At 41.4% G+C, this 26,115-nt stretch overlaps 1 protein-coding gene across 4 annotated transcripts in view; it reads right to left on the bottom strand.

Moving 5' to 3' along the window:
• The window catches only part of dlg1a (discs large MAGUK scaffold protein 1a), a 135,385-nt gene that overhangs the window by 103,240 nt on the left and 6,030 nt on the right, over positions 1-26,115 (bottom strand). For all 4 annotated transcript variants that reach the window (XM_050054917.1, XM_050054918.1, XM_050054919.1 and 1 more), the window contains exon 4: positions 25,160-25,256. In XM_050054917.1, coding sequence (XP_049910874.1) covers positions 25,160-25,256 — 97 coding nt within the window. The remainder of the gene's footprint in view (positions 1-25,159; positions 25,257-26,115) is intronic.

The following is a 26,115-nucleotide window of genomic DNA, read 5'->3' as shown; positions in this document are numbered from 1 at the left end:
ATTCAAATAGACGTGGCTGTGCGTGTGCTCTCTCCCCTGCCTCCCCTGCTGCATACTTTAACCTCATTTAGACTGGGATCGGGAGTAAACACTAAATGAACTTATCTGAACCCGTCTCATGACCTTCAGCGCATTTCATTTCCTCTCTGCCTCTCGGCCTGATCTTTTCATTCACTGTCGACTTGCTAATTAGTCAGAAATGCCTCAAAATAATCTTGAAAGCAGCGGTTGAACGGCCAGGCACTAAGACCCTGAAGAGACCCTGGCTCACACTGTTGTCACAACACTGCTGCTACTGCCCTCTGCACTCACACACACATACGCAGACGCACACATGCACATACACACACACACACACACACACACACACACACACGGAGTCAGCCATAATCCTATATTTGGCGTTTAATTTTCACATGGCACAAGAACACCTCTGAATGAATTAACGCATGAATGGACAAAGACACAAAATATGTCTCTTTCTACATCACAGTGTGTGCATGTGTGTGTGTTTCTGCTTGCTCAACTAGCAAGAGCAGAGTTTTCCTAATCAGGACTGTGCCTGCAGATAGCCTGCTGAACACTTACACACACACACACACACAAGCACGCACAGACACAGAGACACGTACGCGTGCACACTGTTGCTGTCATGTGTTAGTGTGTCAGCCAGTCTTGCGTAGCCAGAGAAACGTGACTAGATTGGGAGCAGATTCAGCATCCTAGTACATGTCTATGTGTTCGTTTGTATCTGTGTGTGTGTGTGTTGCTTTGTATCTGTGTGTGTATGTGTTGGTTTGTATCTGTGTGTGTGTGTGTGTGTGTGTGTGTGTGTGTGTGTGTGTGTGTGTCAGAGTAAAGCCAGGCATTAGTCACGCTTGGTGAGATATGAAAGAGCAGGGGATCCTCTGCCGTAAGGGACTTCTCACACACACACACGTGCCTTCATCTCTTTCTCTTTCTCTGTGTCTTTTCATTCTCTCTATCTCCCACATCACGCTCTCTCTCATGCCTTATTGGCATCAAGTACAAAAGTACTTATTGCCAAAGCAAGAACCACAGATAACAGCTGATGACCGGATTCATTTAGCAACAATAACATTGTGACTGCTACAAATACAAATGGTTTGAAGTCAGCCAATCACAATCAGAGGGAACATCTGCCAAAGGACTTGCTTTTTCACAGATTTCAATGACATCCCAACAGTGATAGTCTGTGTTTTACTGCATGTGGATTATTGACACATTTTCTTCCCCATCTATACTATAATTACACATTTCTGAAATATATTACTCAGAAATTCTGAACGTGCCAGATACTATATGGTGATGTAATATCACTGAATGGTGGAGGGCTGCGGAGAAAATGAGGTCACGGTAAGAGTTATAAATGCGCCACTTGGACGGGGTATTTGAATTTCAGAAAGCTTAAACTCAGGGTTATTAAAAACTTTACCAGTATCCACATGAGATTAAAATCTAAGATCAACAAAAAGTTGAAATCTTTTTTAAACTTCTCAAACTTTGCTTGGACGTGTGAATAGAAAAAAAAAAAAAAAACAGCAGCAGAAATTTAATAATTTAAAATGTAATGAAAACACGCAGCCTAAATTGGCAGAAAATGTATTCTTAATGATTAAATTGAAAGTATATGATAAATACTTTCAATACATCTGAAACATTTGATCTAACAGTTTGAATATGTAAAAGGGAGTGCACAAGTCTCCAAAGATCTGAGAAAGAGAAAACCTTAAGTGACTTCACCAGGGCTTCAGTCAGTTAAGTGTCTTCGGTAAAAATAAACGGACCTGAGCAGAAATAGAGGAACAGATTCATTTATTTTGAATGTGTTGAAATGTCTGACCTAGTTAAGGTGTGTTTGATTTATCTTCTTAGGCACTTAAACAGCCTCAGCAATGGACACATTGCTGGCAAGGTAAAATGGATGTAGCTCACCCTCATGTATATAAAATGCACTCTCCTCTCCCAGTGTATGTGTTTCACCTGTCTGTTATGCTTGTCTCTCTTCTCGTATCTTACAACACTTTTACAAGTGATTTTAGTCAAACTTAATACTGCCTGTTTTCTGTGTCAGTGTCAGCTCACTCTATAGGCCTAAGTATCGCTTGGATTTTATAAAATTCTAATGACAACTCAGCCAATCGGTTCCATTACAGGAAATTTACTTGAGTGAGAAAAGAAGCCAAAATATGCTGGAAGAAAAAAAGACTGTTATTTTCAGCCCAGTTAGCCTGCCATAGACTTTTTTTTTAAGCCAAAAGTAAGTTGAAGAAAAATATAATTATTCTTTATATTGCCATAGATAAGTTAACTGCTTTCCACTTGTTTTTGTATGAGTTGGCAGCACTACCTTTAGCTGATTGTGGACCACAACTACAAAACGCTGAATTATTCTACTGTGCTGCTTTCCTGCAACATAGCATGACACTCCAGTATTTAGTAGTTGCAGTCATATTACCCCTTTATTTCATGGAATTGTCATGTATATGTGATTATTTTTATGCAGTTACAACATCTTATAGCCTTTTGTGACGTTTTTTTCCATTTTTGAGTGCCAACCATAGTCCACCACATTGTAAACTGTCCTGATGAACAGCATGTCCACACTTCACTGTCAGTATTCAACAATAATGAATTCCCAATCTTAAATTCCAAACTGGTTCCAATTCAAAACCTGTGCTCAATACCCAACCTTCCTCTTATGCATGATCTCTTCAAGGGAAACTATACAGTATTTTTTAACCTGGACACTATTTTCCCTTTTTTTGTGCGTCTAAGTGACTCATGAAGACAAGAATTTCTGAATTTGATCCGTTATTGAACCAGGTGTTTTCTTTATCTTTTGCCTGATTCATTCTGTTTGGTAAGGTAAATTGACCTGCACTTGTTCAGCACCTTTTGACGTCTTCTGACCACTCAAAGCACTTTACCACTACTGTACATGTTACATTACAGGCTGTTCTCATAAACCGTTGCCCTACAACAAATGATGCACCCAAATATGTGCACATCCCACATAATCGTAAGCCAGTAATTCAAGCATAACCCAAGCATTTTTGAAGGCTGCGATACTATGACCAATGCGGGACAGGAGCAAACAAGGAAGCAGTCCTGAGCGGTCTGTAAGAACGAAGGTTGGGGTGGTGGATAGGTCACAAAAACACAGGACTTTCCCTTGGAGACCGTTCGGAACCATGTAAACTTTAAGTGAACTTTGAGTTGTTTTAGGGTACGTCCTCACCATGTTTTTGTTGTTGTTTTTTTTTACTTTCCTAAACCTACAGAGGCCTTACCATGTGTCTTTCTTTAAACCTAAGCTCAGTAACTTAAACTGCCCAAACCTATCCTCCATAGCTTTACGTTAATAATGCAACTTTAGGTAAAGGACATAACGTCATTCATGGGGTGCTAATTCGTAGGGTATCATTCAAACTGTTGTGTGTGCATTTTCCACACACTGGTGGTCGAGTGTGCACTCGGACTCACACACCAGTGATGGAACAGCCAATGGGAGCAATTGGGCTTCAGTATCTTGGCCAAGAATACTTCAACAAGCGGATTGGAGAATCCAACTGCCGATCTTTCAGTTAGTGGAAAACCCGCTCTACCTCCTAAGCCAATGCCACCCACTAACCACTGTTGTGTCTAACCAAGTCTTATTAAACGAAAAGTCTCATTATGAAGTCTCATGAGTTGTTGCAGGAACAACAACACCACACAAACTGGATCAAACAAAAGGTAAAGCAAAACGCTTTATTTCTCTGTAGGGTTCTTATCCTGATGTTGTCAGACACTTACAAGAACAATCTGAGTCTGTCAGTGGTAAAAACATTTTAGTTGATGTACCTGCTGCCTGCTATTGCCCCAAGTGGTTACATTGCAGCCTATTTCACAGCTGCAGTGCTCTCTTAATACTGGACCAAATTCAAAAATTGTTTTTGCTAACAGTAAATTAATTCTTCCCCTGACTGGGTGGAATTGATCTTTATTAGCCCATAAAGCAAGTCGAAACAGTTGAATGTGCATAACACAGACACAGTACAAACACCTCATTACCGAACATGACACTATCATTTCTCCAGGAACACTGTCTGCTGATTCAACAATAGAAAGGCATAGACACATCCTCAAGAGACCTTAGCAAGGTACAGTAATGTTCAGTGGTAAGTGCTTTACCCACCCGAATGGCCAATTTGTGTGGAAGATAAAAGACATAAAAAAAGTGATGTGCATTAAATCTAGCAAACTGATATGAACACCGAAATACTTTCCGTTTCAAATTACAAATGATCAGTAAGTGGTTGGTTCATCTAAAATCTTACCTCGTAATCACACTAGCATCATATTTTAAAAACTCAACCTTGTAACAAGAACACTAAGAATCACTGAAATGTCATTCCACTCAAGACACTGACGCTCCACTCCACAGACCATACATCAGTGTTTTTCCTTTTGTCATGGTATTACTGTAGAGCTATACAGTTACAAATTGTTCCTTAAATTCTGTTAATTTGTTTGCGTCAATGCAAAGACAACACTTCGGGCAGTTGCCTCACATTCCAAACTTTTCTACTGCAAACCACTGGAATGCAGCTGGAGCAAATGTTAACTCTGTTCAAAAGAATTAAGGTAGCTACATTTATGTATATATGTTTGTATATATACATATGAATTTATACATGTTTTTTCTGCACTTTTTGTCACTATTACTTTTAAATATCGAAAGCAAGAGGTGGACAAAAAGATATATCCAAAATAGAACTAGTCAGGTACACCGATAAGCCAAAACATTAAAACCACTGACAGGTGAAGTGAATAACTTTGATTATTTTGTTCCAGTGCATTGTTCTGCTGGGAAAACTTTGGTTCGGGCATTCATGTGGATACCACCTGACATGTTCCACCCACTCAAACACCATTGCAGACCAAGTACCCCCCCTCAAGGCAACAGTACTCCCCAATGGCAGTGGCCCCCCAGCAGAAAAAAGCAGCATGCCACACTACAAAAACTGTTTAGAAGGTGTAGCCCTAGCTCCTAAATTTCCCAGGTCCCAATCTGCCCAAGGATTCTTGTGATGTGCCGGTACCCCAGATGTACCCCTAATCCAAGGTGGGGCCTCTTGGATCAGACTTGGCTCTGACCTGTCGAGGCATGGACACAGGATCTCTGGGAGTGTCCCGCGGTGTCTGGCACCAGTGCGTTGGCGGCAGATCCATTTTGTCCAGTGGGTTGTGAGGTGGGTTAATGGCAAGTGCCACAGATGCTCATTCAGATTGGGATCTGGGGAATTTGGAGGCCAGGTTGACACTTTGAGGTCTTTGTCACATTCCTTGGGCCATTCCTGAGCGATGTTTGCAGTGTGGCATGGTGCATTATCCTGCTGGGTGGCCACTGCCATTGGGGAGTACTGTTACCATGAGGGTCTTAGTCTGCAACAGTGTTTGAGTAGGTGGGACATGTCAGGTGGTATCCACATGAATGCCAGAACCAAAGGTTTCCCAGCAGAATAATGCATTGGAACAAAATAATCAAAGTTATTCACTTCACCTGTCAGTGGTTTTAATGTTTTGGCTGATCGGTGTAAACAAGTGCAGATGAATCAAGCACTGCCTCTACCCAAGCCATTCCTGACAAAGAGAATACAGAATACAGTGTAGTGCTGACCGACACAACCATCTCTCAAAAATCTCATCTACAGACTAAAAAGCCCTGAGCAACTTCTTATCATCCTCAGGACACATACACTCGCTACTCTCTCCAGCTATACTTGTAGAGGACAAAAACAGTGCTCCTGCTGTGTCACACACTCGTGTTGAGTCTCTCTCTCTCTCTATAGCTCCAGCCTAGCAGTTGTCTCTCGGCCTGCCTCTATCTAACAGGCCGTCATGATGAGGTGATCTAATAGGACAGAAGTGAAGTCTATACAGTTTATTATGGCCTCACTGTTGAACTGGACAACAGCATACCCATGCATGCACACATACACAGACACACAGACACCAATGGTCCTACTGTGGCTTCTAATATTACAGTGCAGAGCATGAATTTGTCACAAGGAAAGGAACACCATCCTTTGATTTTAAGATGTTATATTAGACTAGCAGCCAAACAGTCAAACAGTTGTCTTTCTGTGCATCTCTCAATCTATTTCCCAAGCTTATGTCCAGTTTTCACTGCGCTGTTTAGACAAGTTTATGGACCCATTTATGGAGCCATTTTTGGGTTAGCTGTGTGTTTAATGGCTATTCAAAGATGCAGCACAGTGTACCAACAGTTCCTCCACATCAAAGGCACAGTTCCTTAAGCGCTTGGGTGGAACTTTAATATTTCATGTGTTGATTTTCCACTCAACAGTTTCAGAGTACTTTGCAAGATGATGATTGCCAATTTTAGCCTAAGCTCACTCACTTGGCATGGCCTGATGTTATGTAATTAGTGAGTATCCTCGTAAGAGATATGGTGATATTAATTTAATAATGGGTAAAAGATGCCAAAGATCTGTCAAAAGGCTACAGTCTTCAGATATATAATGGAGTGACAGGATTTAAGGAAGTGTGAGTTGTTTGAATATGGATTTGAAATGCATAGAAATCGCAGTGAAGGTCATGGGTTAGAGGCATGTTTAAGTCAATCCCAGCAAACATCTGGGAGGATAAAGGATACCCTCCCACAGCACTCATCATATCCTCATACAATGGTTTGTATCATATCTTACAAATTAGTGCCCCTACCAATTAGATCAAATACAGAAAAAGATCCATGGTTGGGCAACGTGACTTGATGATGTGATGACGTGAAATATTTACATAACTTAAAATAACCCAACAGACGGTTGGTTTCACATGGGACACAAACCCCAACCTCCTGGGTAAAAGTCCTGTGATTGTTTGATGCATCAACCCACCCCAACCACCAGCAATATGCAGACTTCATCACTCTTTACACCTCCTCACCTTACTTCCTCTTTTGCACCCTTCATACAACAGAGGACAGCCTGCAGTGCATAGGTTACATGATCACAGCCTCCTGGCTCACAATTACATGGGTTATATACAAATTATAGTGCATTACTTTTTGTAGGTCTAAATACAAACAGTGAATGAGAACAGGCTGCAGTGCTACAGGGTTATTACATAAAAACTACTGTATGTATAATGCAGGGCTTCCAACTGACCTAGACCTTCGTGTCCTTAGACTGTGGGAAGAAAAACTGAGCACCAACGCAAACTCCACAGGCCCCATCTGGCTGGTAAGTTTGAGTCCAAGATCTTCTTTGTAACAGCACTACACTATCCACTGCACCACTGAGTCACCATCCACTTCGCTAAACGGCTAACTTGCATATAAAAGTAAAAATAAATGCATGTGGAGATACTATGGCGGGATATCAAATATCAATACTGTTTTGGTTCCAAAGACTGTGAGGTGGAAAAAAAAGACACTGAATTCCTATTTATTCTGATTTTTCAAAAAAGTTCCTGCTTAATAATATCATTTTGCCAATGTTACACTGTATTATATTTAAGCAGAATTCTTCAAAAGCAGCTTGTGGTTAAACAACATTTGACATTTTATGAGTTTGGCTTCTCTTTGCAGTATAGGTGATTATTGAAAGTGTTTCCTTAAAGGGGAGCACCACCTAAATTAAGAATTCCAATATGTCATTCTTCATCGGCCTAGGAAAGTTCAATCAATATTTGTGAACATCAGCTCCTCTCTCTCAAAGCCACAAACCAGAAAAGTAAGTCTCAAACTTGTGATGTCATGAAGTATGAAGTCTGGAGCTGCTTCATACACAATGAATGGGAGCCTGATGTTGTGGACACACAAAATGTTTGTTTGCTTTTTTTTTTTTTTTTGAAACTCAATTGAGCTTTATTTTTATCGTAGCGTTCTCACTTCTGATACGTGAAGTGTTTCTATATACTCAGAACATTCCCCTGGGTGCTCTCAATGCCATCTATAACATCTTACCTCATTTTCTGTGGAGCAACTCCAGACTTCATACCATATCAGATCACAAGTTTAAGATTTAGTACCCTAGCTCGTGGATTTGGGATAGAGTTGTCCATGTTTGCTAATAATTTTGGACTGCCTTAGACAATAGGAATACTGTGCATGCATTTTAAAAACTGGTGTAATTCTCCTTTAACTTTGGGAACGTTTAAAAGAATCAATAAAACACAGAGGCTGCCAATCAACAGTTTGGATAGTTGAATAGTCATTTAGGAATCACTTATAAAACCAAATATATGATGGATCCAACTTCCGAAATGTGACGTTTTGTGGTTTCTTTCTGCATAGTTGGACAAAACAAGCCATTTGAGGATGTCACCTTGTACAGCTAGAACTTTTGATGGGCAGTATTTTGCAAAGACTGAATAGGTTCAACGATAATTAATCTCAGATGGATAAGTTGATAAAGTTCTCATTGCCAATGATAATCTAGTTTCAGGACTAAAATTTACCAGACTTCAAAATTAATTTAATAACAGTATAAAGAAATTTCATTTTTAACATAAAGTTTAATTTCCATATATGGCATATTTACCGAAGATTAAATGACTTCAAATGAACCAAGCATCAGATACTATAGTAGCAGCAACAGGGTGTATAATGAAGATGTTGGTGATACACTGGCTGTAGAGTTTGTGATGAAAAAAAAAAAAAGCAGACAGGAGAACACAAACCTGCTTCTCTCCCTCTCTCTCCCCAGTACCTCTCTAACAAACACACACACATACACACAGCTCACTCTCTCCTGCCGGCTACCAACTCTCACCTTAGTTTACCTCAACCCTGAGTCCCTTGACAAGCTTAGTCATTACCTCTTTCCTTCTCTCTCTCAGCACATTTTGCCTTAGTCAGTGTCTCTCTCACCTATTACTTTACCCCCTGCATCTCTCTCAGACACACACACACACACACACACACACACACACACACACACACACACACACACACACACACACACACACACAGAAAGCTTGCTACCTACCTTGCATCCAAACATCAGAGATATGGTGTTGTTGGTGCATGCTACTTTGCAGTGGCACAACATGTGGCTAACGTTAGCTAGCTGGTCCCACGCTGGGGGGGCATCCTAGTCCTCATACACACATTTCACACTCACACACATCCACACACACACACACACATGCACATGCATGTGTTCTATTAACCGCGCTCCATCCCGTCCCACAATCCCCCACTCTGCCGGCCCCCCCGCCCCCCAGCACCCCCCACCCCCACCGCCTGGCTATGGTCCTCAGCTGTGGCAGGCCGGCGTCCTCTCCCTCTCACTCTTCACTGCTCTCATCTTCATCAACAAAATCATCATCATCATCACCATCTTCATCTGTGTAATCCTCATAGCTGGTCAGGACGCAGGGAGCAACATGGTCACTGTCTGCCTGTGCGTCAGTGAATGTGTGTGTGTGTCTGAATCTGTTAGCACATGTGTTTGTGTTTTCAGTGTGTTGTTGTTGTTGTTGTTGTTGTTGCTGTCAGCATGTGTGGGTCAGTGTGTGTGTGTGTGTGCATGAAGGAATATGTGTGTGCATGTAAGTGTGTGCATGTGTGTGTGTCAGTATGGATGTGGTCTCTCTTGTCCTCCTCTGCAGCAGCAGTCCCAGTCCTCTATCTCCTCTCTCTCTATCTGTATGAGAGTGTGCCTCTCTCGTTCCATCGCTCCCCTTCTCCCTCTCTCTCACTCCCTCTCTCTGTCTCTCTCTCTCTCCCTGGCTTGCTCACTCTCCCTCGCTTCGCTCCACTGCCTCTCTTGGCCCGCCTCTCAACAGCAAGATCAATGAGAGACAGAAAGAAAGAGAAAGAGAAGGAGAGACCTGCACACAGGGGTGGAGGGGGGATTAAAAATGTGTCGTCTCTCTGGTGTCCCCCTATCTCTCTCTCTCTCTCTCTCTCTCTACCTGCTGCAGTGATGCTCTGCCTTGTATAGTCATATACCAGTAAACACACACACAGACAACGAGCGAAGAGGAGGAGAGTATGGCATTATACGGGCTAGTGAAGATTGAATTGACCAAATATAACATTGGTGAAGAGAGACAGAGTGAATGAGTGAGGCAGAGACAATGTTGTTACATCATCCAGAGTCACAAGCCATGATCGCAAACACACACACACAGACACACACAGACACAGACACACACACACACACACTACAGGGGTGACTTATTCAATTGACATCTGAACACAGCATTGCTGTTGTGCAGGTGGTGGGGCAACAACTTTGGCATCGAGCCATTTAAACTCCAGGTGACCGGGGTGCATGGTGAGACAGTGGCAAAAAAATCATCATCAGTGATGCCATTAAACCAACACTGGACAAGATTTTAAAATCAAAATGCATATATCTTGCTCTATCACAAAGCAAGGTGTCTCATCCATACTGACTGAGACGCAGCACATTGGCCCTGTTTGCTAAAATGTCGGTGTAAGCAGACATTCACACCAAAACAGCCCTGCATTAAAACAACCCAAAGGCCTGTGCTGGTGGGGTTGTGTTGCTTCAGGTGCCGACATGATATACGATCCAGGAAGTCCAGTGTGAGTAAGAGAATTGTCAGTCTGACACTCCTCAGCAGTTTATAATACTCTGAGACAAGATATTACACCTCTGGAGAGTTATCACATTAATTATTGAATCTTTCGGTACAGAGTAATCCCCCAGGAATGTGTGCTTGAATGTTTTCGATTGGCCACTGCAACGCCTTGCTGGATGGCATCCCATTGCGCTGTGGCAAAAGTTGAGCGAGGTTGAACTTTTTCTGCTGGACAGGACGACCCTGTATTTATTTATTTATTTATTTATTTTTTGCTAGAGCCCTCTGTGTTGGCGCCCCTGCTGTGTCGCCGGGGCTGGCCTAATTAAAATGAATGAGGGGGCTGCGCTTTTTTAGTCGGTCTGAACATAGCCTTAGGTGTAATCTCTGTATCCAGTTATTCATAGTGAAATAGTGAAATTTGTGTGTATTTAACTGTACTTAACAGAAGCCAATGAGCACTTCAGGCAGTTGAACTAACAAACATGGCTAAGCCTATTTAACACCTGAATGATTTCAAAACAAAAAACAGTTGCAGCTTATACAAATATACAGTACATGACACAGGCTCCTGCTTTCAGATGTATTTACTGTAAACACTACAGTAAATTCAATTAACACACAGCTACAATAGCTTTAATTAACATCATTCAGAGAGATCTCATTCAGAGAGATTATAACGTTTTAATGTACTCTTATGACCCTACTCTTAAGTCCCTGAATTTGGCATGTAGGTGGTCACACATTAGGTTCCTATTTCAATATTTGGCCATACATTTAACACTGCATATAGTGTAAAACAAATTGTGACCACAACAGAGAGTGAGGCAATATGACGTATGTGTGAATTAGTCCATATGCAACATATGTTAACTGTCAACCAAGTTAAGCATAAGCCAGAGATTTCTTATTTGTGAAAAAAATGTTAGCTGTACATATAGGTTAGGAGAGGAGAGGAGAGGAGAGGAGAGGAGAGGAGAGGAGAGGAGAGGAGAGGATTTACGTTAGATACAGGGCAAAGGAAGTCAAACAAGTCAAAGCACACTCTTCAACCGAGGCTCTTGATGCTGACGGCTGGGCCATCTGGACTATCACACACACAGAAACACCGACCCAAACACACACAGTAGTCTCTCTGTGGTTGTCTCTGTCTTCTCACCTCGACTGGAAAACAAACAACGCAGCATGAGAGAGAAGAAGACAGAGAGGGGGAAACATTGTGCGAGAAAGCAGAGGGCGAAGCGAGAGAAGCGAGCAAAGAGAGGGTGACTTTGAGGTCACCAACGGGGAATCTGCAGGGAAATACACTGAAAGATAGAACAGTGGGGGAAGACAAGCTAATACTATACAGAGTCTCCAAAGTAATTTCATACGTTTACAGATAAAGTAATCAATCCACAGCTCAAGGCGATGCCTCCAGTTACATTTAAAGCTGGTAATTCAGTAATGAGAAATTATTTTCAGAAGGTTTTCCAACAGATAAAAGATGCACAGATACAAGCCTGGAGGAGCCAATTAAGTCTAGAAGCTGATGCAGGTAGACAAGTCATATAAATAATGCAATGACATGAAAGGTTATTCTGAGCACAGCAGGGACTAATCTTCAAAAAAACAAAAAAACAAAACTCATGTATAAACTTACACATGTAAAACTTTGTGTGTTCTCTGTCATGCATCAATAATTAATGAGCAATGGATGCATTAAGCATGTTGCAAAGCTTTAAATCTTTCTGCACACCTAATTTCTAGAAAATGTTCTATATTTAGACATGAACTAAAAAAGCTTCCTGAAGGGAACATTGTGTTTTGCATCCATCCTCATTAAGATTTTTAGCAATATTTCTTGTTTTTTTGGGAAGTAATTTAATTTGATCCGGGCACATTTTAAACCAGTAATCCATGAGATCCTCTTTTGTGTGTTTGCTGGAGTTTACTTGTTTGTTAGCAATATTTTTGGCACTCTCTGCTTGCTTTGAAGCTTCTCCACTGAACATCTTGAATATCACTCATCAAACACTGAGGCCAACTACTCAACTCCTCTGTTTCTTTCAAATAAACATTTGCTGAGGATCTGGAGAGTTCCTCCCTGGAGTATTTAGAAGAGTAAATGTAAGAGCTCTTATAAAACAGTTTAAGTGATGCCTGACAATAGAGAAAAGGTGCATATTATAATGAAAATGATCTGGATTTCAACACAGACTTTTCTGACATGTCCTTGGATTTTAAATAAAAACCTCAAATTGGATTCTTCCAGAATACATCAGGGAGTTATTTTTTATTTCCAAAGAATCAGCTTCGGGTCTTCCATAAGTCTTGGCTTGTGTGATAAGCTAGCTGTCCTGAGACCAGCAATATGAGTCCCCCTGTGTTTGGCAAGGAACAGATGGAGATGTACACACACACACATACAAATACATTCATACATCTGGGTTAGCCACAGGCATCCTGGCTCATACGGCTCATAAAACAACATGTAAGGGTTAAAAATAGAATTTAACGTCAGATTTCCAATATCATGCATCGAATACTGAAAGACAGACAAAAAGACAGAGAGGATAAAAAAAGGAAGGGATGAATGAGACAGAAATGGGAGACAGAGACAGAGACAGAGAGAGAGGCAGAGGATGCTACCTCATGAGCCTAGCAGGCATGCACTACATGTTAACATTAGTAGGTCAGCCAGCACAGAAATAACCACGTTGTGTGTATGTGAGTGTGGTAACCTCACACACTCACTACTGGCCAATCATGGCGGATTCTCCATTCTACACATTGACCAATGAGAAAAGAAACCATACATCAACATTTAAAATACGGTCATGTGATAAGCTTTTACCAGCTGTGTATTCAGTTTCCACATGAGTGAATCCCCCCCCCCCTCTAAAATGCTGTGCGAGGACACGCTGACTCCTGCTGAAACCTCGCAGCTACAAATAGCAACTGTGCAGCAGAGATGTTAGAGTGTTTTAAACATTAATGTACTATCATTTATTGAATATTTTACAATAATTAAATCCAGGGGACAAATATCTATAGTGGAGTGTCAAGTGACTGCAGAAAGACAATTTGAGCACCCAGCATGTTGGTGTGTTTGTCATACATACAGTGCCACTATGTGGCAAAACACAGACACAGCAGCACCTGGACAGTGATCTCTAGTGTTGACTTTATCTTCATCCTGTCTAATATAAACTTAGAATATGTCGTTTTAAAAGGTTTTTTTGTTTAACATCGAGACAGAAAATGTAAAGGCTTGGGGGCTTACAGGCTCTTATTAAGTTCTTCAAGAAGTTCTTTACAAGTTGTAGTAACATACAGATACTTTATAACACAGCAGCAATACACTGCACCATCTTTTTGGAACTGGGCATAGACATAGAGTGACTTTAAACATATACTGAATGTATATTTGATGTAAGTTAGGTGGTCTTTTTCGTGAAAAACTGGATTATTTATTGAAAAATAACCAGAGCTGAGTTTTCATCATATAATGTGAAATACTTTTATGGGTATAAACACACTGAACAGCAATCAGTTCAGTCAAAATATCACCTTTAAGAAAACAGCTTCACCACAATCTAGCTCAACGAATAATCATGTCTACTGCAACTGTTGCATCTGTGCTACTGGCTGTAAGAGGGCAACATTTTTTAATCTTTTTGACTCATAATAAAAACGCAGAACAGCCCAGCAGCTAGTCTCTTAACTCTCCTGACAGGTAGAGGTCATGAGTTCACAAAGCCATGACGATCCTGAGCAGTTTAATTTCCCCCCTCCCTAAAAATCAATGATAAGACTGAACTGAACTGAACTCAGCTGTCTGCCTTATTTGTGTGTATGTGTGTGTATAGTAAGGTTGGTGTGTGTGTGTGGCTCCTCGGAGATTAGTCATCTGCTTAATGGGATTAGCTGCTCTGGCTGTACTCAGGCATGACATGGTCTGAACTATTTAATGTTAGCTTGCTAGCCTGTTAGCTGAGGAGGATGTGGAGGTCAAAACGCTAACAAATTCCTGTTCCTGTAAAAAAGAAAAGGGAGTACTTCTTCTAACAGAAGTTGAAAACAACAACAACAAAAAAAGGATAAAACAACATAAGCAAAGGGGAACTTAACTCTTAACTTAGATATGCAGGCTGTTTTCACAAACTGTTTGCATGTTTTTCTATGAAAAGTAATGAACCCAAATTCTAACATATCCCATGTATTTTGAAAGGCTGCAGGCACATGAACAATGCACTGAAAGGGGTAAACAAGGAAGCAGTCCCAAGTGGTCTTGTAAGGAGGCAGGTTGGGTGTAAATCCGGACCCTCCCCTGGGACTTTCCCCTGGAGTTGCATATTCGGAACAGTGTAAACTTTGAGTGAACTTCAAGTCATTTTAAGGTACGTCCTCACCATGTTCCTTTCCCTAAACCTAACCTCAGTAACTTTACTTGCTTAAACCCAGTGTCTGTAACTTCAAGTTAATTCTGTAACTGTATGTTAAGGACATAACATCATTCATGAGGCATTAATTCGTAGGATATCATACAAACTTTTTCAGTTTTGGGAAGTCCTTGCTTCCAGAGCTGACCCTGGTAACCAGCCAAATTGGGCTGATTGTGGCTGAGGTCCGGGACCTGACAGCCAAATGTGAATTGGCTCTTGCCCGTGCATTGCTTCCGGGTTTGGCTTGGTTTCAGGGATGTGGACTTGGACAGATATATGCTGAGAAACAGCTCTAGTTAGCAGCACTCTAGCTAGCTTTAGGCCACTTTAAGTGACTCATGGCTTTCCCTTTTTGCCACAAAGTGATACTAAACTGTAAAAAAGCATTAAACATCATAGCAGTTCCACTCAGTGATTGATTGTACTTTAAGAAATAATGAGTAAGGACAATACAAAAGAAGCTATTTAGACTTTTTCACTTAAAACCCTTTTCATAGCAAAGACCCTCAAACAACAATGACGGTAGGCTACACATATTGCTATAATGTTTATGATAACTGGTTAATCAACTGGTAATTCTCCCTGTGATGACCAGCTTCTCACCCCACCTTCAAGGGCCAGGGCCCCAAACAAGTTGATACAACTTAGATTTTCTGACACATGATACAGTCTTCTGTTAAGTGAAAAGACAGCTTGAATATTGAAGTGTTTTAAATATTTTAAATGAAACATTTTCAAACGTATGCACTCATGACCTGAAGGCTATTAAATCTACCAATAAAAGCAAAGCAGTGGAGCGAAGTTTGCCTGAGTTCTGTCTGGCTGTCTTATGTTCTTTTGTTAAACATTAGAGATGTGCGCGATTGGTTGACTCGTCATTAACACACTACCTTCTATAGTTTTTTTTATATATATATATAATTTTGTTCAACTAATCAAAATTGCGCTGTAATAATCAGGCACGTGCTAAAGCATTATTTTCCTAAATAATGTTGTTTTCAATAAATGTTATTATCAACTTCTATTTAGTGAGTTGTCATGTTTTGTAGTAAAATGTGCAATGATCATAATGCACGGTGCAAAGTGCCACACATTTCAGCAGCATTTAAAATGCAATTTGGTTGCTGAAAAATGTCAAATGACTTATAATATATGCAATTTTTTTTTCAGACAATGTTTAAACTCAGAATGAATTGTGTTCAATGCTTCTGATTGTTTTCTTACTCTTAGGCTTATCAACATCCCTATTAAACATAGGGGCATTTTCAACTGTAGACAATGTTGGGGTAAAAGCCTAAAGTTAGCATTATTCACAAATTTGGATTAGACTTAAGTGTTCAACAGCCTTCAGCCTGTGGAGTTCAGAGGCAATGCAGTAAGGTGGCCACTACAGGGATTGTAACATTAGCAGGAAGCTATCGTTAATGTTAAAGTCGTGACCTCTGGCCCTGGACTAACTCCTCTTAATTACTCGGCTCCTCTTGGTTGTCAGCCAGTGTCTCTGATTCTTAGCACCTACACTTCTGTGAAACAATGAATCAGGGACTGGATTACAGTGTTTCAGAAGGATGTGACACAAATCGTGTTCCAAAATAATTTGTGAGGCACCTGTTACTGATACATGTGGTGCCAAACTGTTCCTTATCTAAGACAGGCTTTGGAAACAGGCTGATACTGGCTTAATACTGTGAAAGAGACAGAAAATAGGACATTTTTTGCAATGTATTTACTGTTTTTGAAATTATATTTAAGTAAGGAACACAGGATATGTGCTGTAAACTCTTTGATTTAAAACAAGCTTTAAAACCAAACTAAATTGTGAATGCAAAAATACAGAGCTATCAAAAATGCACCAAACTGGGGTTCAACATACACCACATATTAATACTTAGGCTGCAACTAACAAATACTTCGTTATCAATTACTGAGCCTGTTATTTTCTCAATCAATCGATTAATGGTTTCGTCAATAAAATGTCAGAAAATAGTAAAACATGCCCCGTGTAATCTCAGTGTCCAAGGTGATGTCTTCAGAGTATGTTTTATCTAACCAACAGTCCAAAAATCCAAAGTTATTCAGTTCATTATCATGTATGACAAAGAAAACATCAAATTGTGACATTTAAGAGCATGACACTAGCAAACGTTTGCAATTATTTGATTATCAAAATAGTTTCTACTTAATTTTCTGTTGATCGAATCATTGGTTAACCTACTAATTGTTGCAGCTCCAATTTATACACAGGTAACTGTCTGCTGGTCATTCATTACTGACACAGATTTAACATCAACTGACTTTGCTGCTCTCTACCATAACTACAAGACTCAGAGCATTTTCCTGAGTGAACCACACAGCAGCTGAGTCACAAGATAAATCATAATTACTGATGATACGTTACATTGATTGAGGATGAAGAGCTGTGATGGTCCATCTTCACCTGTAGCCCTCGTACTGGCCCAGTAGGTGTCAGCCCTACAACAGGCAGGGCTGTCCAAACACCTACACACTTAGTCCAATTCTTCACAACTGGTGTGGATCTTTTAACCTTTTCACTGAGGGTCTCATGAAGCGAGCTAACGTGTGACAGCAGCCCTGCAGTACATTGCTGTGTTAGTCCTACTGCAGATGCATAGCTCGGGGCTCAATAGTCCTACAGCTGCTTGGGAAGTTCTCTTCCTCCTCTCCTCTCCTCTCATGCCTTCTCCGTTGATTAATTTGTCAGCCGTGACCCCTCCTCACAGTTACATCACAGTGCCAGCTGGACAGTTGCACAGATGGATGGATCGGTGGAATGATGTAGCGTGGAGTTTTTTTTGGCAAAATCCAGTAAAATAACCCGAAAAAGCCAGATACACTAGGAACTTGTGCACTCACTCTAAGACTTGATCTCTCTTCTTCCTTTAGTCTTTGTGTGTGTCTCTTTCATTTTTCCTCTCTTTTCTCTTCTTTGTCCCACCCAAAATAGCTCCACCTCTGTAAAGTCTATTAGCAGCCTAAGGTAAGCCTCTTATGAGAGACTCTTGCTCTCTTGGAGCACGGTAGGCCAGTGACACTCAGCAAGGCCAAACAACAATCACACACTGATAAAACCAGGGTGGGATTTAAGACGGGATATACCGGAGAGGAAAAGAGGATTGGGCAAGATAGAGAGGAGAATACTGATAAAAGTAAAATCCACATACTGTGTGTTTGACAACAACCTCCTCAAGCATGGATACTATTACTATATACTGTATGTATGTTCAGTGGATGCTTGAAAACTAGGGGTGTATATCACAAGTTTCATCATGATACGATGTCATGTGAATTTCTTGGACAGCGAAACTATATTTGTTGATATCACAAAGTCACAGTGACAGAGGTCTCTTCCTCCCCAAAACAGACGTACCTGGTGATATACACCAGAAAAATACCACTGAATAAAGCAGTTACACATGAAAAATATCAGTGTTCATCCAGCACTCTCGTCCTGGAAGGGCTGCTAAGAATGGTGACTGGTGCGAAAATGCAAAAATGCAAAAAATGTGAATGGCCCTATCTAGAGCCAGTGTGTAGTTTGTATGTCCTGGGCTACTGCAGAAACATGGCGGTGGAATATGGCGACCTTCGTGGGCACAAACCCACTGCCTATGTAGATATAAATGGCTCATTCCAAGGGAAAGAAAACACCACAAATCTTATCTTCAGGTGATTATACACAAAAGAAAACATACTTATTATATTATATTCTGTTTCTGCTAATATGCCCCTAAACTGTACACACTGAACCTTTAAGTATTATACTGTTTCTTATCTATGTCAAGATGAGAGGTGTTTGCAACCTTCTTTGTGGTTGTATCATAAATATGTGTGCACTGGCAACCAAAAGCACCTCCTCAACTCAGGGTGTATTTTATCACATTTAGGCCTAGATTTTAAAACCTGTCTTTTTCAAGCCTTTTTTTCCATTTACCTAGAATGCACATAGTAAAAGAGTCAAGGTGCGAGAAGATGAAATTAAACAAGCAGGCTGAGAAAGGATGTACCGAAACATCCTCCAGCAGTAATCTAGCAGTCTTGAGCTCAGGGAACACCCTCTGTTTTTGTATCCATTATCTTAATGAGATAAACGAGATTAACCAGATAAATGTGAGATGGAATCCCTGCTGTCTGTTTGTATATCTGCCAACACACTGCAGACTTATTTGTATGTGTGTGGGTGTGTGTGTGTACGCCTCAGTCCTCTAGCGCTTTCTATCATTCATCAGATCCCTTTGACTCAAGACCATACAGCTTCTTTGTGAAGCTTCCTCGTATTGCCATCTGATAGAATTCACAGCTTTGCGGTAAAAGTTTGATTCTATGTCCAGTCTAAACAAGGTAAGGTCATGCTCTTGTTAGCTTATAAACAAGCTCATGACCTGGCTAAAAGGCAGTATTTCTTACTAAGGCGACAGGGCCACCTATGGGTCAGAGTGCTCGTCCTTCAAGCAGACAATGTGGTTCAAACACCTACGTAGAGTCCACAAATAAGCACAATCAAGACTGAGTCCATAATGAGATTGAGTCTGAATCAAGATCCAGAGCACCCCAAGACCCAGAATGAAGAAGGATTGAACACACATTCAATGTTTTTTTTGATTCAGTCACAGTAACCATGTGTGACATAACCACAAGTACAACTGTTTTTGAAGTGCAGGATCAGTCTTTAAGTTTCAGCATGGAAAAACAAAGTCTGTAGAATGTAGTGGAAAGTGATAGACACATGGCAAGTCCAATGGTAGATGAGAATTTACAGCAAAGATCTGTACAGGCAGTCCCCCCCCCCATCTCTCTCTCTCAACACACACACAGACACACACACTTAAGAGCTCCTTTATTTGGTCTAGCTGTTGCTTCAAACGAAGTGTCTGTAAGGTTGTCAACCAGCTTCTGAACCCCCTGCTCCCCTGGCTTTCCACTGTCAGAATTGTGAGGGCTGCATCTGACAATTCCCTTCACTTTCCAGAGCCAACAATCCAACAGGCACGCCCATTTCACAAAGCCGTTGGCCAGGTGTACAAAGGCGACAAAGTATGCAGGATGTTAACTTTCTCACTCCAACTTTCTTTGTTCAGCCTTTCACACAACAGCTTCCGTCACTTTTCCATGTGCACGATAATGCAATGCCATGAATGCCTTTGAAGAAAGATTGTCTTCAAGTGTGTTGTTTCACCCCGTCTAAGTGTGGCCAGAACCAGCAGTTCTGAACACTTTCGTCTTTAGACAAGATCAGAAAAGATGTTGTACAAACTAGTTTGCTCTGATTATACCCTGGCCTTTACACCTAGTCATATTTGCAGTTTTAATTTAAGTATTATGAGAAATTCTCTATCCATCCACTGATTGTACCCGCTTATCCTGTGCAGGGTCATGGGGGGCTCTGGCCTCTCCTAGATCACACTAGCCCTTTTTAGATAGGAATTGTGCAAATTTGCGGGAAAGACCAATCAGTCTTCTTTCAGTATTGGCAGTATAAAAACGGGGAGTGCGGCAAAATGCCGCCTACCTACTTTTGGTTATACAGAATGCACCTTTTCCGGGGCAATGGGGGGGTATGAGCAAGTAACAAAATGTGTAGCTCAGCATGTGACGTAAAAAGTGACATAGGAGGGAAGCTGCGGCTAGTCAGTCCTTTGTCGATTCTCTCGTAAGTTGGCCCGTTCTTCAATGTCCCCGTCATCTGACGGTTAATGGCCTCTTTGTTTGCGAGGGCAAGGAGGGCGCACAGTTCGTTGTCTCCTCAATTGCTCATCTTTAGTGTAGTGTCTGTCAGGTTTGTGTTTCCCTCTTGCTACTAGCTGCTCGCTAATTCCTGCTATCAGCTGTTTCCTGTTTATCCACCAATATATACACTACGAGGCGGAAAATTGGGCACCTCGGATCAACTTGCCCATCTGGCTCTGTGTGTCTAAACGCATGCAGCTTGCTGGCAAAACGGCCCGACATTCGCGGAAAATCTGGCAGTGTAAAAGGGGCTATTGGTTCTTCTGCTTTAAAATGGGCCATGCATTTCTGAGCATGCACATACGTGCATAATGTATGTGTTTAATTTTGCCAGCCTATGCTTACGCCAAGTCTTCTGTCCTGCCTTGAGATCAGTCAGTCAACCAGTGAATCAGTCAGTCATCTACACAGCCAGCCGGCCAGTCATTCAGACAGCTAGTCTTCTGAAGTGTGTGTCCTACCAACCCAGTTTCCTGTCTCTCTGGGTGTCACATGTTGTCAGACCAACAGCTGAGAAACAGCATGGCATTCCCACTAGAGTCGCCTCACTAGAGCACAGCCCGTTCCTGTAACATATCACCTTAAAGCAAGTTCATTCACAAAACGCAGCGCACCATCTGTGGAATAAGCCACCTGTCACCAATTTGATGTGGCTAATTGTTCACAGGTACACTTAGTTTTACATTATTTACTAAGCCTGACATTTAGTAGTATAATCAGAAAGATCAGGAGGAATGCACACACAATTTCAACAAATTAAAAGGATGACAGTAATGAACGAATGAATGTCATCACAAGGAACAACGATCTCAAAACCTCAATAATTTAGTTAACGGAAACTTGATCTGAGGCTGTACGTCCACACTGTCACACCCTGTTTACGCTGTCTGTCTTGTGTGCCGTTCTCCTCTGCTCTACTCCAAACCGCTCTCTTCCTGTGTCTCACCTTGGTAGTGAGGATGCAGATGCAGTCCATCCTCACCAGTCCGACTGGCAAACTTTCACTGAAACATCTTCCAGCTGCAACTTCCACCACTCAAGCTGCTTGTTGCTTTTAGTGACATCCTTCTGCCGTTTGTCCGTCTCTGTCTCCTCCTTCTCACCCTCTTCTTTCATCCCTCAATCTCTCTCTCCTCCCTTTCTCATGTCCTCTCCACCTGTCCTTTCATCGGAGCAGCCAGAGAGGACTTCTCCGCTTAAATACAGGCCGACTCGGAAACATGGCAGTTGTCCCGGTGCACCTCCACCCGCCTTCTTGTTTTCCAGCTGCTGTCTTCCGTTTTATGGCAGCTGGTAGCCACATTTTGACCTCAAAGAGTGCATGGCTCAGAATATATATCCGCACACACGCAGCAGAGCACACTCAGCACACACAAAAAAAAATGCAAACATGCAGAGACAGGCGTAGAAACGCATACACATGGATGCACAGGCAAACACTCACACAGACAGACGTGTATACACAGACATAAGCACACACACAAATACTTATACTACACACACACACACACACACACACACACACACACACACACACAAACACACCACTCTCTGCTGTTTTATCAGGTCAGTCTCTGGCAGGAGTGGGGGGGTTAGTCTGAGTGAACAATAACAGCATTATAGCAATGGATGCTCTACTTTCAACTTTGGGTATTGGCGAAGTTAAAGCTCCATATGCACCCTGAAGCTTCACACAAAGATGGGATTTCACTCACTGAGGATACTGGGCTTCTTCTAGATACAAAACATCACTACAATTGATGTTACTGTACTATGCATGATATACAAGACCATCAGAGCAGCGAGACATAGGAAAGCTGGGTTGTACATGACTCACATCCAAATCTGTTGCAGAAAACAAACACACACACAATTTTACATGTGCTTCTGTTCCTGTCCTACTCTACTTCTGTCCAGCTCCACCCTCCTCTGGCCCTGCACTCATTGTTGGTTCTCTCATGATGTTCACTGCTGCCAACACACACAGAGTTGTCTGTCTGTCTGCGCTGGGTTTTGCTAATGAACATTATTACTGGGTCTCACTTTCTTCTACAGCCGTTTAATTAAACTGAAGGATAATGAGCAAAAAAAGTGTTTCATTTCATTTAAAGGGGATCTATTATGCTAATTTTTAAGAACACACTTGTATTTTAGGTTTCTACCGCAGCATGTTAACATGGTTAAAAATGGTTAAAAAAACACTTTATTTACCTCATACTGTCTCTGCTGGAACTGTGTTCGCCCTCTGTCTAAGATGCTTCTTCATTTTAGCACCTGTCTCTTTGAGCCCCTCTGCTCCACCCCAAAAACACACAGCCTGCTCTGGTTGGTCAACATTTCAGGGTCTTCCATATCTCAGCGTCTCTACACCTTCTCTACACCTGCAGCCATGAAATGACTGTAAGAGTATAGCAGCACTTTCCCTAATAAAAACCAAATACCAATACAACCAGACATATTCCAGCAGGAATGTGATAAAGTCAGGGGAAAATTAACGACATCACAACAAAGACTACATGTTTCCCTCACGTTAGCATCAGCTACATGTGGCAGTGTACTACTGAAAATGACTAACAGAGTTTAGCGGCACTTTCTACTGTGAAAAATTACCAGGAAAAGCTTCTAAACCAAAGTCTTCAAATCCAGACATGTTCCAGCAGGAGTATGAGCCGAAATTGGGGCTAAATTAACAACTTTGGCAACCAACCAACAAAGATTACATGTTTCCCTGACGTTAGCATGCAGCTTTATGTAGTAGTCCAGGCTACGTAATGTAGACACTTGCAGCAGTGTGCCTGGAGCACATGGCCATATAAAGAAATACGTCTCAAGCTGACGTCAGCATGCCTTGAAAGAAGGAAAAAAACATTGGAAACAGAGTATTCAGAATGGTCTGAGGCTTTTTGCTTACAGGGATTATTTTTTACACACAAATAGCTTATTATTAGAAACTTTGGCCAAGTTTATTATGAACATCCAATGTCGTAGCATATATGACAGAAAATGAAAAGCATAATAGGTCCCTATTAAACTTCAGTCACTTTATATAAAATTCCCTTTTTTTGTATGATAACTGACAATTGTACATCTCAAAAGAAAACTAAATCACCCCAGTATCTAATTATTATTGGATAAATTAATTAGGAACGCCTGAGCAGCAGATACCACCAACCCCAACACAATACAACCAGCATTTAGCTGTGAGGACAAATGTTGCCTGATGCACTGTACAGTACTGTATTGTAAACAGCTTGTAGCAGTAAAGAATGTCAATATCAGCCCATTTCCTGAGATGTGGACTCAGACGCAACAGATCAAAGCAACAGTGCGTACAGTGTGTGCCTGTGGTCAGACAGCCCAAACCACACAAAATCAGTTGCATGAGTCCATCTCTGAGCTCGTTCTGCCGACTCTGCTGGAGAATAAAATGTTACTGAACTGGATTGATTCCCCTTGTCATATTATGTAATGCCATGTAAGCCAATGTTCAAACCAGCAGCCTGCATAGATCTGTCTATCTAATTCTGCTCTCTGCAGCCACCAGCAGCCTTTATACTGGCAAAAGAGGAGACATGCTGTCACCAGTAAAAGCATGTTTGCCTAAATCACAGTTATGTCCATGTAGCAGAAGTGATATGCTAGACATGAAGCAACGAATCAAGGCTAATTCTAATTTTTAAAAAAAAATAAATCATGTTCTGTATTGGTGAAAACCACAATTACCAGTCAAAGCTCCATAACATTTTAGAGTGGTCTGTACTCCTAAATTCTTTCTTCATAAGCTGCATCCATAAATGACAAGGCAGCGTTACACCAAATGACAAACTGTGCACAGGCAGGGAAACAAGATGTGATGTAACTCCGTGAAAGAAAAACCTTTGGAACTAACACAAATTCTGTTATCAACTAAACCTAGTCAGAGATGGTTAGAAAAATAAAGAAAAGTTATCCAACTCCGGTTCTGACAAAAAAAACAATCACGACAGCATGAATCTTGAAGCAATGTTAAGCTGGTGTTGCAGCACCACAGGTAATCATGACAAATGTTTCCACTAGTTGATAGATCTCAGCAAAATAAAACCAAATGAAAAATGAAAAAGATCAGAATATGATGAGGCAATGAGAGGACAATGAACACCACCAGGAAACCTCGGCCACTCGACCATATAAGCCTCTATACTGGGAGAATTATACAGTTCTGTACACCACAACATGGCATGCTCTCCAAAACACAGCCTCACTTCTTTTCCAGAATCAGGCAGCCCTACTGTAACCTCAAGGTTGCCACCCAGCAACTGACATCACCCACCTTCGGATAGGAGGCAATATGTACTCTGCTTTCAACTGTGGAGATTTTTCCAGCAGGTTCCTGAGGCACCAAACAGCCAGAGATGTCTTACCTTGTTGGGGGTCAGTGGACTTGTCACAGGCCTGGGGCTGGCTGGACCATAGATAGGGCTAGTGGAGGTGACTTTCGGTGGCCCGGGGCTGGTTGGACTAGGAAAAGAGATCGAGGACAGAAGGTGTCTGGAGGTGAACTCTGAAAACTGTCAGTTATTATTCTGTACTGCTACACCTGAACTCCCAATAGCAAACAAAATGCAGTGTTAAATCTGTCACTTAACCTATGAGACATACTGTACAGTAGATGCATTTTCATTACACAAAGCCTGACATTTAATAGTTAACAGCATCATGGGTTTGCACACGTCTTCAATTGGGTTTGTGTTTTAAATTTTGGCGTAATATTGAAGGGGACCTATTATGCTCATTTTCACGTTCATGCTTGTATTTTGGGTTTCTAGTAGAACATTTACATGCTTGAATGTTCAAAGAACACTTAATTTTCCTCATGTGCTGGAACACCTGTATTCACTCTCTGTCTGAGATGCTCTGTTTTAGCGCCTGTCTTTTTAAGCCCCCCTGCCGAAAAAGCCCAGTCTACTCTGATTGGTGAATGTTTCCCAGTTTTCTGTATCTCAGTATATCTGCACTGTCACTGCAGCCAAGAGAATGATTGTAACGGAGTATAGCGGCCGTTTCCACCGTGAAAAATCACCAATAACTGCTTCTAAACACAACCGGACATGCTCCAGCAGGAATAAGATCCAAAATCAGGGAGAAATTAAGAACATCAGGAACCAAGACAATGTTTCTCTAATGTTAGCATATGGCTACAGCAGATCTAGGAGTGTAGGCTACATAATGTAAACACGAGCAGTAGTGTTCCTGTGCCAGCTGATGACCAGAAAGGAAATCTGTCACTAGCTGACGTCAGCTTGTTGTGAAAGTAGGAAAAAACATTGGAAACAGAGTATTCAAAATGCCCTAAAACCTGGGGATTTTGCTCACAAGC

The sequence above is a fragment of the Epinephelus moara genome, chromosome 10 (genome assembly GCF_006386435.1).
Source record: "Epinephelus moara isolate mb chromosome 10, YSFRI_EMoa_1.0, whole genome shotgun sequence".
In the NCBI taxonomy this organism is placed as follows: Eukaryota; Metazoa; Chordata; class Actinopteri; order Perciformes; family Serranidae; genus Epinephelus; species Epinephelus moara.
The sequence above is the reverse complement of the archived record's forward strand: the minus strand, read 5'-3'. Positions and strand labels throughout refer to the sequence as shown.